The sequence below is a fragment of the Pelophylax lessonae genome (genome assembly GCF_965119305.1).
Source record: "Pelophylax lessonae genome assembly, chromosome: 7".
Lineage (NCBI taxonomy): Eukaryota > Metazoa > Chordata > Amphibia > Anura > Ranidae > Pelophylax > Pelophylax lessonae.
Window position 1 is genome coordinate 144,772,946 of NC_138774.1, and position 15,548 is coordinate 144,788,493.

At 41.1% G+C, this 15,548-nt stretch overlaps 1 protein-coding gene across 1 annotated transcript in view; it reads left to right on the forward strand.

Moving 5' to 3' along the window:
• Positions 1 to 6,588: 6,588 nt before the first annotated feature.
• Positions 6,589 to 15,548, forward strand: part of PASD1 (PAS domain containing repressor 1) — a 115,457-nt gene continuing 106,497 nt past the window's right edge. The window contains exon 1 of the mRNA XM_082264609.1: positions 6,589 to 6,720. Coding sequence (XP_082120735.1) covers positions 6,689 to 6,720 — 32 coding nt within the window. The 5' untranslated portion in view covers positions 6,589 to 6,688. The remainder of the gene's footprint in view (positions 6,721 to 15,548) is intronic.

Genomic DNA, 15,548 nt, shown 5'->3' on the forward strand with positions numbered 1-15,548 from the left:
ATATTTTTTTTTCCTCTGTCATAATTGCAGTGAGTGCTGTGTCAGGTCCACAGAGTGCACTGTACCCACTGCAGTGCACTGCCCACCACTGATATATATACGGTGGCACAGCATCTTGTTGCAATAAATTGAAAAAAAAATATTTTTTATTATTGCAGTTGCCTGGGCTGCCAGTTACTGTCAGGTCCACAGAGTGTACTGTGCCCACTGCAGTGCCACTGTGTGCCCACCCACCACTGATATATAAGGTGGCACAGCAGCTTGCAAAGTAAAAAAATATATATATATTTTTTAATTGCAGTTGCCTGGGTGCCAGTGACTGCTGTCAGGTCCACAGAGAGTGTACTGTGCCACTGCCCACCCACCACTGATATATAAGGTGGCACAGCAGCTTGCAAAGTAAAATAAAATATATTTTTTTAAAATTGCAGTTGCCTGCCTGGGTGCCAGTGACTGCTGTCAGGTCCACAGAGAGTGTACTGTGCCACTGCCCACCCACCACTGATATATAAGGTGGCACAGCAGCTTGCAAAGTAAAATAAAATATATATTTTTTTAAATTGCAGTTGCCTGGGTGCCAGTGACTGCTGTCAGGTCCACAGAGAGTGTACTGTGCCACTGCCCACCCACCACTGATATATAAAGTGGCACAGCAGCTTGCAAAGTAAAAAAAAATATATATATTTTTTAAATTGCAGTTGCCTGGGTGCCAGTGACTGCTGTCAGGTCCACAGAGAGTGTACTGTGCCACTGCCCACCCACCACTGATATATATGCCTGCAAGAGAAAAAGCCAGCCGCAGAGAAGCCGTATTCCTGAAAATATAAGAAAAATGCTGTTTTTTAGGGGTTCTGGACATGCTACAGAGCTGAAACTTGACAGGTACACTTTTTAGACCCCCCAGACACTGAATACAAAAAATGACATGCCTGCCTAAAAAATGCCCGCTAAATGCCTGCAAGAAAAAAAGCCAGCCGCAGAGAAGCCGTATTCCTGAAAATATAAGAAAAATGTTGTTTTTTAGGGGTTCTGGACATGCTACAGAGCTGAAACTTGACAGGTACACTTTTTAGACCCCACAGACACTGAATACAAAAAATGACATGCCTGCCTAAAAAATGCCCGCTAAATGCCTGCAAGAAAAAAAGCCAGTCGCAGAGAAGCCGTATTCCTGAAAATATAAGAAAAATGCTGTTTTTTAGGGGTTCTGGACATGCTACAGAGCTGAAACTTGACAGGTACACTTTTTAGACCCCCCAGACACTAAATACAAAAAATGACATGCCTGCCTAAAAAAATGCCTGCAAGAAAAAAAGCCAGCCGCAGAGAAGCCGTATTCCTGAAAATATAAGAAAAATGCTGTTTTTTAGGGGTTCTGGACATGCTACAGAGCTGAAACTTGACAGGTACACTTTTTAGACCCCCCAGACACTAAATACAAAAAATGACATGCCTGCCTAAAAAAATGCCCGCTAAATGCCTGCAAGAGAAAAAGCCAGCCGCAGAGAAGCCGTATTACTGAAAATATAATAAAAATGCTGTTTTTTAGGGGTTCTGGACACGCTACAGAGCTGAAACTTGACAGGTACACTTTTTAGACCCCCCAGACACTAAATACAAAAAATGACATGCCTGCCTAAAAAAATGCCTGCAAGAAAAAAAGCCAGCCGCAGAGAAGCCGTATTCCTGAAAATATAAGAAAAATGCTGTTTTTTAGGGGTTCTGGACATGCTACAGAGCTGAAACTTGACAGGTACACTTTTTAGACCCCCCAGACACTAAATACAAAAAATGACATGCCTGCCTAAAAAAATGCCCGCTAAATGCCTGCAAGAGAAAAAGCCAGCCGCAGAGAAGCCGTATTACTGAAAATATAATAAAAATGCTGTTTTTTAGGGGTTCTGGACATGCTACAGAGCTGAAACTTGACAGGTACACTTTTTAGACCCCCCAGACACTAAATACAAAAAATTACATGCCTGCCTAAAAAAATGCCCGATAAATGCCTGCAAGAGAAAAAGCCAGCCGCAGAGAAGCCGTATTACTGAAAATATAATAAAAATGCTGTTTTTTAGGGGTTCTGGACATGCTACAGAGCTGAAACTTGACAGGTACACTTTTTAGACCCCCCAGACACTAAATACAAAAAATTACATGCCTGCCTAAAAAAATGCCCGCTAAATGCCTGCAAGAGAAAAAGCCAGCCGCAGAGAAGCCGTATTCCTGAAAATATAAGAAAAATGCTGTTTTTTAGGGGTTCTGGACATGCTACAGAGCTGAAACTTGACAGGTACACTTTTTAGACCCCCCAGACACTAAATACAAAAAATGACATGCCTGCCTAAAAAAATGCCCGATAAATGCCTGCAAGAGGAAAAGCCAGCCGCAGAGAAGCCATATTCCTGAAAATATAAGACAAATGCTGTTTTTTAGGGGTTCTGGACATGCTACAGAGCTGAAACTTCACAGGTACACTTTTTAGACCCCCCAGATGCTAAATCCAAAGAAATTTTTTATTTTTATTTTTTTTTTTAATTTTTCCAATAATTGGCTCTCTATCAAAAAATTATAATTTTTAAGAACTTTTTTTTGCGTGATCCCTCTCCGGCATGCCACAGTCCAGGTGTTAGTCCCCTTGAAACAACTTTTCCATCACTATTGTGGCCAGAAAGAGTCCCTGTGTGTTTTAAAATTCGCCTGCCTATTGAAGTCTATGGCGGTTCGCCCGGTTCGCCGGTTCGCGAACATTTGCCGATGTTCGCGTTCGCCGTTCGCGAACGGCGAATTTTAGGTTCGCGACATCACTACTGGCGACCAGAACTGGACAGAATACTCCAGATGTGGTCGGACCAGAGTTTTATAAAGTGGTAGGATTATAGTTTTATCTCTGAAATACATCCCTTTCTTTATGCATGCTAATATTCTGCCGGCTTTAGCAGCTGCCGCTTGACATTGCATGCTATTGCCTAGTCTATCCTCTACCAAGACTCACAGATCTTTCTCCATTTTTGATTCCCCCAAAAGTTCCCCCCCTAAAGTGTATTGTGCTTTTATGTTTTTAGTCCCCAAGTGCAAAACCTTACACTTCTCCACATTAAACCTCATTTGCCAGGTCGTTGCCCACTCTGTTATTTTGTCCAGGTCTTTCTGTAGGATATCTGCTTCATGCTGTGCAGTTATTGCCCTGGCCAATTTTGTGTCATCTGCAAAAACTGATATAGAACTACTGATCCCGTCCTCAATGCTGTTTATGAATAAATTGAACAAGGTTGGTCCGAGGACTGAGCCTTGGGGGACCCCACTTACCACCCCAGACCAGTCTGAGTATGCACTATTTATTACCACAAATGGCCTTTTTCCCTTACGCTTAGTAGACTTTTGTTTATATTTAACAATTTACTTAACTTGTTGCCATCCGCGCTATAGGCGTAGTACGGCTGCAGCGCGGACTCACATTTCTGGGAGGCCGTCTTTAAACGGCCTCCCAGAAACAGGCTCCCCGCGCGCTCCCGCGAGCGCGCATCGGGGAAAATCTGTGTTGGCCATGTCCCTTGGACACAGCCAATCACAGATCGTGGTAAATGGCCAATCACAGCGGCCATTTACCACGTGATCGGCCCATGCAATGAGAGATGATCTCATATGTAAACATATGAGATCATCTCTCATCGCCAGCGCTCCTTCCTCACACGGAGACTGCAGTGTGAGGAAGGAGGAGAGCCGATCAGCCGTCGGGGACACAGTGGAATGTAATCAGGGCACTGATCACCAGTGCCCTGATTACTACAGAGGTAAAAAAAAAAAACAATGTGCCCACCATCAGTGCCCACAGTGCCCTCCATCAGTGCCCACAATCAGTGCCCATAGTGCTGCCAGTCAGTGCCCATCAGTGCCTGCTTATCTAGGCACTGATGAGCACTGACTGGCAGCATTATGGGCACTGAGTGTGGGCGCTGATGGTGCTGCTCATCAGTGCCGCCCATCAGTGCTCATCAGTGCCACCCGTCAGTGTCCATCAGTGCCACCCGCAAGTGCCGCCTATCAGTGCCCATCAGTGCCGCCTCTCAGTGCCCAGCAGTGCCACCTCTGTGCACAGCAGTGCCACCTCTCAGTGCCCAGCAGTGCCACCTATCAGCGCTCATCAGTACCGCCTATCAGTGCTCATCAGTGCCGCCTATCAGTGCTCATCAGTGCCGCCTATCAGTGCCGCCTATCAGTGCTCATCAGTGCGGCATATTAGTACCTCCTCATCAGTGCCACCTCATCAGTGCTCATAAGTGGCACCTCATCAGTGCCATAAGTGCCACCTCATCAGTGCCCATCAGTTCAGCCTATCAGTGCCCATCAGTGCCGCCCCATTAGCGCACATCAGTGAAGGAGAAAAATTTATTTATTTTCAAAATTTACTCGCAGAAAATAAGAAAAACTTTTTTTTTTCAAAATTTCCTGTCTTTTTTCTTTTTTTTTTGTAAAAAATAAAAAACCCAGAGATGATTAAATACCACCAAAATAAAGCTCTATTTGTGTGAAAAAAAATGATAAAAATTTCATATGGGTACAGTGTAGCATGACCGCGCAATTGTCATTCAAAGCATGAGAGTGCTGAAAGCTGAAAATTGGCCTGGATGGGAAGGGGGTGAAAGTGCCCGGTAGGCAAGTGGTTAATTACCGTGAATACTGCTGCTTCTGACTTTTTGTGACCCAAACCCTATGCAAAGATCACCTGATCTCCTGCTGCCATGAGCAGCGTAAGTGTGCAGAGTTCGTTTAGTCTAATGCGTTTAATAGAACCATTGTAGTGCAGATTTCTAGTGTGAAAGGCAACCAATTCAGGAAACAAAGTCTGTATATGTAATGATCAAATATGGCTGCCCCTTGTAAATATATCATTTTAAAGCCAATGTTCTCACATCAGCCCAGTTTTAGAAAGGCCAGGTTCGACATGTGCACTTGTGCAAAGAATGACGAGACATGGTCCCTAATTATTTTATCAGATGACAAAAAAGGATGTTATGAGTGCGCTTCTTGACTGGAAGTTTCGAGAAGTGGCACACTGTAAGCTGAAAGATGCGTCTGAAATAAAAAACCTTTAAAGATGTATTTCTGAACATTGCTGACCGGAATGGATAGTTGGCTTGTGCTTGTGGGGTTCTGAAAAAATAAGCATCTATTCTCAACTCTATGGCTGCAGCATCGATCTGATGCTGCTGCTGTCCCCCGCCGGATCTATGCCTGATGACAGGACTGCTGATCGCTCAGTTCTTGGTCTTCTCTGAGCACAAAGCAGTTACTGTCAGTCACCAGCTCTCTGCTCTGCCCCTCCAGTGCTCACTGTAGCGCCAGGCTGTTGAGGAGGTGGGAGAGGCTGATCAGGTTCTCATTGGCACTCTGAGAGACTGAGCCAGCTGCCCATCAGGCATCTGGAAGGATCTGGACATCATTGCTAGGATCCTTCCAGAGTATGTAGTGGGTCTGTGATGTCAGTCCTGTTAATTCTGGGTCACAGGAGTACAAAAGTTAGTGTACTCCTTTGACCGAGAAGAGAATTATAGCAAAAAAAAGCATACTCTTTTAAGCAATACTGACCTTTTTGTTTTTATTTAAAGACAAGCTCCCTTGTTTCTGATTTGTGTTTGAATCACATGACTACTGACAGTTTTTAGCCCATTTTTGGTGACAATTACGTCGTAACTGGATGCATTGCACAGGGTTGTGGGGTGTTTGTAGGGCTTCCTCATTGGCTTGAATGCCGCCTGCCAATTGCTACATTTTGGGTCAACTTTGCCACAGACCTGAAGCAAAGCATTGTGCCCCCGGCATGTTAGCATCTCCAATTGCTGCCCATTGCAGCTTAAGGGGGGAGGTTGGTAGGCAACAAAAATGAGGCTCAACCGTGCATTTTTAATGCCTACAACTGCAAATCTAAACGAGGCCTTAGTACTACTTTAAAAACCTGTATCCTCAGAACCCCTAAACCTGCATTTGTTTCAGATGATCTTATTTCCAAGAAACACATCCCTTTCAAGTGTAAATAAATTAATAATTAGACCAAAGTCCCCTTTGATTGGTTACCAAAGTCGAGGCACTCAAGTATGCCTTCTACCTTCACTTTTGCGTGAACTCATTTTGGGGGCTCTTTAACATTTGTGCAGTTTGTGCCTTCATTCAGATCAGCTTCAGCAGAGAGGTTTCACGTGATGGATTTTTATATTTTGTTAACAACGATAACTATTATTTAGGCAATCATATCATATTGTTTTTATGTCACAGGTGTGGGTGTGGTGCTTTCTTTCTGCATTGCAGCTCATATTGGTGAAATAATTGTAATTTGTGTTTTTGATGCTCTTTGGCTCCCCCTCGGTTGAAGCGCTGTCAGAGTTCTGTGTAGTCTGCCCCACGCAATTCTCTTGTCACGGTGACTAGGATTTCCTTTCCCAAGTTTTACTAGTGACTCATTTTATTATTACTCTCCATTCTCTCCTCCCATATTAGAGACTTACCCAATAACCTAGCTTTGGGATTTGGCCTGAAGAGCATGCATGACAAAGCACAAGCATTTGTTTCTCAGAGATGACTTAGCGAGTCACACACAGCTATACTGGAGTAGATACCCTCTGAGCTTGGATTATACACAGTACGCCATCTGTACGGAGGGGCAGCGGGATTGGCAGACCCTACTGAGGATTGTATGCGCAGAATGACTATTACCAACTGTTTAAGGTAGTAAATAATGTTTTTTTTTTTTTTTTATTTAGAGCTAGGCAGTTTTAGAAATGTTTCGGTACTTTTCGTTTTAGAGAAAGATAGACAAAGCAATTAAAATGATGTATTATTTATTTTACATAATATGTTTGATAATGTAGATCCATATAATAACAAAGATTTATCTGGTGATCTGTTGTGAAATTCTACTTTTGACGCACTAAGAATAAAACTTTAGCACAGAGCACATAACATCCAAGTTATTTTATCTAAAGACTGATGAACTAAAATGATACTTTAAAAGAAATATGTTTTTTTTTTTTTTTTGGTTAATGAAAAATCTTAGTAATAGTTGTGTCTTCTTTTTCTAAGATGTTGCCTTTGCTGTCATTTTATTTTTATATAAATCAAATTGTTACTACACATTACACTGTGTATAAAGTAGTAAAAATTTCATTTTTATTATTGAAATGATCTTAATTTTCAAATGTAAGCACATGAAAATATTGCGTGAACAAACAGATATGAAAGGGAATGATTTTATTATGTAAACGTGTATAAATGATCAGCATGATGTAAACAAATTCCTATCTATATGTGTTAGGGTGTTTAATTTGTAATGACGTATGCATGCTGCGTGTGGCAGCTATATTTAAAGTGTATCCACACCCAAAAACAAAAGTTTAATTATTACAGCTTACCGATTCTTAGATGTGGTGGCTGTTTTAGTTTTCTCTTTTTGGGCTTTTTTCCTTTATTTTCACTAGGTTTTCTAGCCAGTAACACTTCCTGTCTTAGGGCAGCTTCTTTACCTATAGAACACCAACAGAGACACCATTGGACAACAGCATTGTCTGGTGGGGGTAGTGTGAGATGGGCTTATAGATTTAGATGAGCCTTACATGACGGTGACTAACAAATTTATGGCCTTTTTCAGCAGTTACTGAAAATGTTTTTATGTTTTGGGATAAAGGTTTTTAACTGAATGAATAAAAGCTGCCCATTGTAAGCAGAGTCAAATGGTTTGTCCCAATCCTCGAATTGCCATTTTTACTAGTCAGCCCGGTCTGTTAAAGGAAATTGAAAAAATAAAAACTGACTTACTGGCTAGATCACTAGGTAAAAATACAGGCGCAAAAATCCTAAACTACTAAAACTAATATAGCCACCACATTTTAGTATTGGTAAGCTGAAATACATTTAATTATTGCTTTTGGGTTTAAATATGCTTTATTAGTTACAGATGCAGGTTCTGCTTTTATAGTTCTACATAAATATGTTTTACTCCTCCCTCTAACAGTTTGTTTATGACTTCACCACCATGCTAAAAACAGTGCACTTCCTGTGTGCATTGGTAACCCAAAATATACTTTCCCTTGAAAGTAAGATGTGTAAAAGCCAGTGCTATGTCTACATGATTTTGGACAGACAATAAATTATGTCAGATGTGTTGCAGGATACAAGAAAAAGTTTCTTCTTAAATGTTGAATGGATTTTAGTTAACATGGAAACATAGAAAAAAAGACCAAATGGTCCATTGGGTCTGCCCACCATTTTTAATTTATATAAGTTATTTTATTTATTTATTTTTTTACTTTTTTTGTCTGAGTAAATATTTTGTAAGCTTAACAAGCATCTACCATGTGCAAAGCAGAATTAGGGTCCTTTCACACTAACGGTGTGCCCGGCAGACTCCGTTTTGCTCAGCGGGGATTGATCCCCGCTGAGCAGGCGGATGACAGGTCCGTCTCCGTTTACTTTGCAGAGACAGAGCTGTCAGATCCCTCCTCTGTGAGAGATCGGATGAAAACGGACCGCCTGTCCGTTTTCATCCGATCCGATCCTCCAGGCAAATGGAAAATAGGGTTTCCATCAGTCTGGATTTCACGGACAGGATCGGATTGGATAGTCAGTGGACATGTCTCCACTGATATCCGCTGCTCCATAGAGGTACATGGAGCATCCGATCAGGTCCGCCTGAAAAACTGACAGGCAGACCTGATTGGAAAGCCCAAGTGAAAGGACCATAGGGAATATGTGTTTCTAAAGTAGATGTAAAATCTAACTGACTAATTTTACAGTAGGATTATTGTAAAACATTAAAAGTTACATATATGATATAGTCAGTCAAGTTGCATGATATGACCAATGCTTGCTGGCGCTTGAAAAACACTGACTTGCTGTACTGTACTTGAACTTGACCCCTAACGCTCTGGTTAGCTCAAAAGTCCCGAACACTGCTCCCTCCAGTCCTTCCTGACTGAGGTAGCTTCTGTATACTGCTTCTGCAACTCTCAACACTGTACACTGCATGCTGTACACTTTAACACTTTAGGGCCCAACTGCTGGTGCCCCCTTTGTACTTCAGGGTCCTCTCACTAGGCACCCCCTCTATACTTCAGGGTCCTCTCTCACTAGGCACCCCTTCTAATCTTCAGGGTCAACACTGGTACCCCCTTTACACAAGCTCCTGGATCCCTCTGACCTTCACCTCTCTCTAGGCAGACCCCCCAGGGGCAGTTTGCAGTACTCACGAACAGGGAATGCTTTCCTGAAACTGGACCCCTCTCAGCTCCGCTGGTCCTCGGCACACCGGATCCTCTCTGCAGCCCAGCTCAGCCTTCTGTCCCCTCTCACTAGGCAAGCCGCTTGGGACACCCGATTCCTCTGACAGCAGGAGAGACAGCCGTACTCTCCCTCCTGGGACTTTGCTTCCCGCCAAAGACGCTGCGTCATGTGCTCCCCTCAAACCTATACCCACTCCCAGAATGCTGTGCGGCAGAATCTGCCTTTCTGGGGTAGATACAGGCCTGAGTGTGCCATTGGCTGGGTTTCCTCCACTGCCCAATGAGAACCCTCTCATGGAGCACAATGGGGAGACTCCCCAATCTCAACAGCCACACCTGGGAGACATGGCAGCCCAGCTGAAAATCAGGGCCCTGCTGATAGGCAGACAAGGCCCACTATACTTTACCTAGCACCTACCATGTAGGGTGCTACATATGCATTCAAAAAAGAGAGGGAGATGACTACAATATTAAGGCATCTATTGCGCTGTATCTCAGCAACAGTAGGAGTCCAGTGGTCAAGTATGGTCCCTTCACCTTTCAGACTCAGGGTGGATGAATCCACTGATTACCATCCTCATTTAACACAAGCAAAAAAGCCCTATAGTCCAAAAATTATGGAAAATGAGACATTAATAAATAAAGGAGGAAGAAAGAAATAGGAAAAAGAGAATAGGATTAGAAAGAGAAAATAAGGGGGAAAAAAATGCAGATATTGCTCCTGATGTGGGTCCCGAACCTCCGCCTCTCTTCCTGTTTGAAAACGGCAAATATTGTAGCCAGGGGTTCATATTGCAGTTAACATATGACATTGGGCATTAACAATGCAAAATCATTTGCTGAATACAATTCACACAATTTGCACACTTTATTTTTTATGTTCCCAATGTTTTTGCTAAAAAGAGCAATGTTCAGATTTGCGCCAAATTGATAGAACAACCAAAACTACCGTTAAGCTCAGTAAACCTTGTGTGCATTATTTTATTTATTTTTTTTACAAGGCCTGACATTTATATTTTTACAATAATATTCCAGCTGCCATTATATTAACCTTAAAGTTGAACTTTTGCCAAAACCTTTTTGAATAGACTGGTGTTAGAACCTCTATTAATACAGCACAGTAAGCCAAATCAGTGAGTAAACTGCTACTTCTGTCCAGGAAACACTGCACATGTGCTGAAGTTAGTGGGTTCATTCAATTTACGCTTATCCAAGTAATATGAAATCTTCTCAGGATGCTTCAATCAAACAGAATTGTTTTAATAATTGAAATAACTCTGAGTACTATTTACAAGTAAACTGGATATACAGTAAAAGAGAGCCTTTTTGTAGTCTGTACAAACGTTTAACTTTTTTTTGTGGGAAAGATTTACTAAAACTGGCCCACACAGAATCTGATGCATAGTAACCAATCAGCTTCCAGGTTTTATTCAAGTTAATGGGGGGGGGGGGAGGTATCACGCTTCAGGGAAAACTAAAATGGTGTTCACTCAATAGTGATAGTGGTATTAAAAACCAATATAATTATAAATTATCTTCTGTGATAATATCCAAAATCAATCCATAATCCTCAAATTGAACATTTAAATATGTGAATAAAATAAATAAATACCAACATTAGTGAAAACAGTTCCAAAAATAAATATATAAAGTGCTCTATTGCTATTTGCTATAAGAACGTGAATAAAGTGACAAGTGCTCATTCAATGCAAGTTAATACAAGCAGGTATATATAAAGTGCTTATAAGTGAAGAAAGGTGCTTATAGTGTCCCAAAAAATGTCCAAATCATATGACCCGCACACGTGGTATTTCTTCTTGTTTTCTTCGTATTTCCACCTCCACCTTACACCAAATATTAATAGGGGTGCTTCTAAATCCTTAGGACCCCTAGGGGTGTACTAGCCTCTCACCTCAAACTGTAAAGGGATGCGCCTTTTAGTTATATGGCTCTCCTTTTCCAATCCCTCTTTTCACCCACTTCACAGACGGGGGATGGTGATAGCCTATCCTCTGGATCGGGGTAAATATCCTCTGGATGTGCCACGAATCACAAAGAAAAGGGCTTATATAGTGTAGTATTTCCATAAAAACATTTATTGAAAGAAAATATATATTGCACTCACATAAAACGAAGGTTTAAAAGCATATAAACGAGTACAGCTTTGCTGCGAACTGTCACTCCGCTTCCAACGTCACTTCCGGTATACCGCCCTACGCGTTACGCCACTTCCAGTCACGTGGCTTCTTCAGGGGATCCCCGGTCATGGGGCTTCTTCAGGTTTTATTGTTAAAGCTTAATTGAACAAGCTAATTAGTTAGAAGCCGACTGATTACTATGCACAGCTGCACCAGATTCCCTGTTCATCAGCTTTAGTAAATCTCCCCCAGGGTGTCCCCAGACATGTCAATTTCAAAGCTGAAGTAGCTGTGTGGTCTCTTCTCCTTAGCATGGCATGGTTGTCAGTGGTGTGTACAAGAAAACACATAATATGGCACGCCTTGCTCATACAGCGAGAGGGCAGATACACAAAATAACTGTGATATTTAGAGTAAGGTTAAACACATTTTTTCAGTGCAGCGCATTACCCCAACACACATTAGGCATGATATGTGCTTTAGTGCTCTGTGCTGCACACACTTTGCATTGTGGTGTGCTGCATTTCTCAAATATTTTTAGACATGGTGGTTTGCCAGTCCAAAACACGTTACCGCACTACAGTGGCAAGACCTGACTGGGCCTCTTGAATTAAGCTAAGTTGCATGTTAGCAGCTTACTTTGCGTCAGAAACGGAACCCTGAACACTTCTGCCATTAGAAAATACAGCAACGTTTTTTGCTTCTTTTACCTGGAGCACACATTCTACCTCTTGAATGTCCTTTTAGTCTTCTATACTTGACATCCTCACTGTGTTTACTGTGTTTACTGTGTTTTCATAATTATTTTATGAATTATCGAGATACTCAAAATGCAGGTGAGTGTAATCTTGGGTCCCAGGAGCCACCCTTATTTAGAACCCACTGCAGCCATTTTGATTGGCTACTCAATCCTGCTCCATGAAGAATCAATCATCGTGGTCATGCTGGAAGTAGTCAATTCTAGTACTTTAAGATAATAATCATAACAACAGTTAGAGCCATTTCTTTATATAGAAGCGTATGCTGATTTGTAAACATACCTGGGCTTGGGCCCATTGCTAAAAAATTAAACCACATAATCAAACATGCAGGTACTTCGGTTGACCTTTCAACAATATAGTTGATTGCCAAACTGATTTTGGATTTACTGAAATGGATTTTACATTTTCATACATCAAAAACATCAGCATTATAAATATTCTACTTGTATATAATGCTTTTTGTTTTTGCAGGCTGCTTTTTGGACATTGTTTTTTGTTTTATATTTTTAGCAGCAAGTGTTTTTTTAATGGCCGGTTTTATGATTCTACTTGTTTTCTATTTGCTCTTTGATATTGCTAGTAATCGTAAGCCTATCTGTTACATGTATTTGATGGGGACATTTTCACCTTATACAACGTTGCCACATGCTAGTCAAACCATTATTTCAATCTTTTCAGTGTGTTGTTTACATCCCTTCCCCTACACTTTGCTCTAGAATTATCCCTGATAATAAAAAGTGTTTGTCTATTTATACCAGCAATCACAAAGATGATTTAAGCCCCAGAAAAAAAAAATTGTCACCATGGAAAAGCTTTTTTACGAGCTATATTCTTTTCACCTCTTCCAATGACAGAGAACAGGACAAAAGCCCCCTGCAATTTTCTATTTTGCTTTTGTTTGTAAAGTAAGGCTCTTCGTTTAGCCTTTTTCTGTTGTAAGTATATGTTGACACATCACTAGTGGCACAATGGTTATAATCAGGTGTTTTTTTTTTTTTTTCTGGAAAGATTCCTTGTTTACCTGAAAAGAAGATAGATCTTAAACAAAACTTCCATTTAGCCCATACATATCTACATTGAAAAGTTTTTTACTGTATAGTCATGTAGGCTATTTTCTGAAAATCTTGGCAGTCCAAATGGTATTAATAGTTGTGTTCTGACTGCTGAACTGAGGAACCAGAAGTCAGAGTAATGTGGTAGTGTCGTAGTGGATATGAACCTCATTTGCTTAAAGCAAACCTGTGGTAAAGATCAAGCCAACAATGTTGAAGCAGGTACCCCAAGCCACATTTCTTAATTTGCCTTCAGAGAACTCTTGGAGCCCTGAAATCTGCCACCTTCAATGTGTACGAATCCTGATTTTAGCCTCTAAATTTGAACTTCGGCCTACATCTCCCAGACCTCTCTATCTGTCCCTGCGGATCCCAGTCATAGTTATTAACCAGTGTGGAGGTGGTCTGAATCTCAACTTTAAAAGGAAATGTTTTTAGCATCTTCTAAGTGCTTCAGGTTTTGGTGCTCCCAGTATGCTGTGAAGACAGCCGAAGGTATGTATGCTGTCATATTATTAGGTAGATCTTTGTACTTACTTACATAGTCAGTCAGGTTGAAAAAAACAAAAGTCCATCTAGTTTAACCATTAGAAAATAAATCCATATACAATAACCTATACCCACAGTTATTCCAGAGAAAGGCAAAAAAAACACTAAAGCATGATCCAATTTGCTCCAGAGGGGGAAAAATCCTTCCTGATCCCCCAGAAGGCAAATGGACATGCCCTAGATCAACTACCAATGGTGGTATTATTTATAATTGTTAGTATGCAGCTATATTTTGTATATTTAGAAATGCATTCAGCTCTTTATTTTTTTTAATCTACGGAACTGTCCAGAACTACTTGTGAGTCTATTCCACATTTTCATGGGGAGGTGGTCTGAATCTCAACTTTAAAAGGAAATGTTTTTTGCAACTTCTAAGTGCTTCAGGTTTTGGTGCTCCCAGTATGCTGTGAAGACAGCCAAAGGTATGTATGCTGTCATATTATTAGGTAGATCTTTGTACTTACTTACATAGTCAGTCAGGTTGAAAAAACAAAAGTCCATCTAGTTTAACCATTTAACAATGGTGGTATTATTTATAATTGTTTTTTAAATCTACGGAACTGTCCAGAACTACTTGTGAGTCTAGTCCACATTTTCACAGTTTATACTATGAAGAATCCTTAATTCTTTTTTTCTCCACACTTAAAGAGCATCCTCTGTAATGACCTAAAAGTGAATAACTTTACACCAAGTTCACAATATAGACCACTTATGTATTCATACATGGTGATCATATTCGCCCTTAATCTCCTCTTCTCAAGAGAGAACAAATTCAGTTCAGCTAATCTTTTCATCATAACTAAACTCCTCCATGTCTCTTATCAGTTTGGTTGCCCTTCTCTTCTCTCTCTTGAAATTTTCACTTTCTCTAGTTCTCCCATATCCTTTTTGTGAACTGGTGCCCAAAATTGAACTGCATATTTCTGATGAGCTCCTACTAGAGATTTGTACAGGGGCACAATGATGTCTCTCTTTCTCTCTCTCTCTCTCTTTCTGGAGTCTATACCTCTTTTAATACAAAAAAGTATTTGTTAACTTTAGAAACTGCAGCTTGGCATCGCATACTATTATTGAGGGAGAAGTACAGACAAAGCTCATTTGGCTGTACTTCTCCCGTGGATCACAGGAGTGCAGTTCATTTTGCACTCCTGTGATGTCACCGAGCCAGTCCAGGTTTAGGAATGATCGTGACCATTTGAGGTTCTCAGTGTAAGACCGCATTCACATTGATCCGACTTGGACCACGACTTGTCAGCCTGACAAGTCGCGGTCCATCACGCTCCCATTGTGTAGTACAGGAGCCGTTCTAATAGGAGCGAAACAAGTCGCTCCGACTTAGAAAAAGGTTCCTGTACTACTTCGGGGCGACCTGGAGGTGACTTGCATAGACATTAATTTTATGAAGTCCATGCAAGTCGTGCCGAAGTCGCGCTGCACGCGACTTCACACGTCACTCCCTAAGTCGGAACGATGTAGTGTGAACCGAGCCTTAGAGCCAGCAGGGGACAGGTAATGCATCCAGCATGGGTAAGTATGAAAAAAAAACAAAAACAAACAAACCCATACTTCTCTTTTAAGTCTATGATCTACCAGAACACCCAGATCCTTCTCCACCATTGATTCCCCCAGGTGTACACCTCCTAGTATGTATGATGCATGCATGTTTTTAGTCCTCGAGTGCGTAATTTTATGTTTATAAACATGAACTCTGATTTGCCACATAGTTGCCCAATTAAATAGTGCACTGAGGTTGGCTTGCAAATTTAAGACATCCTGACA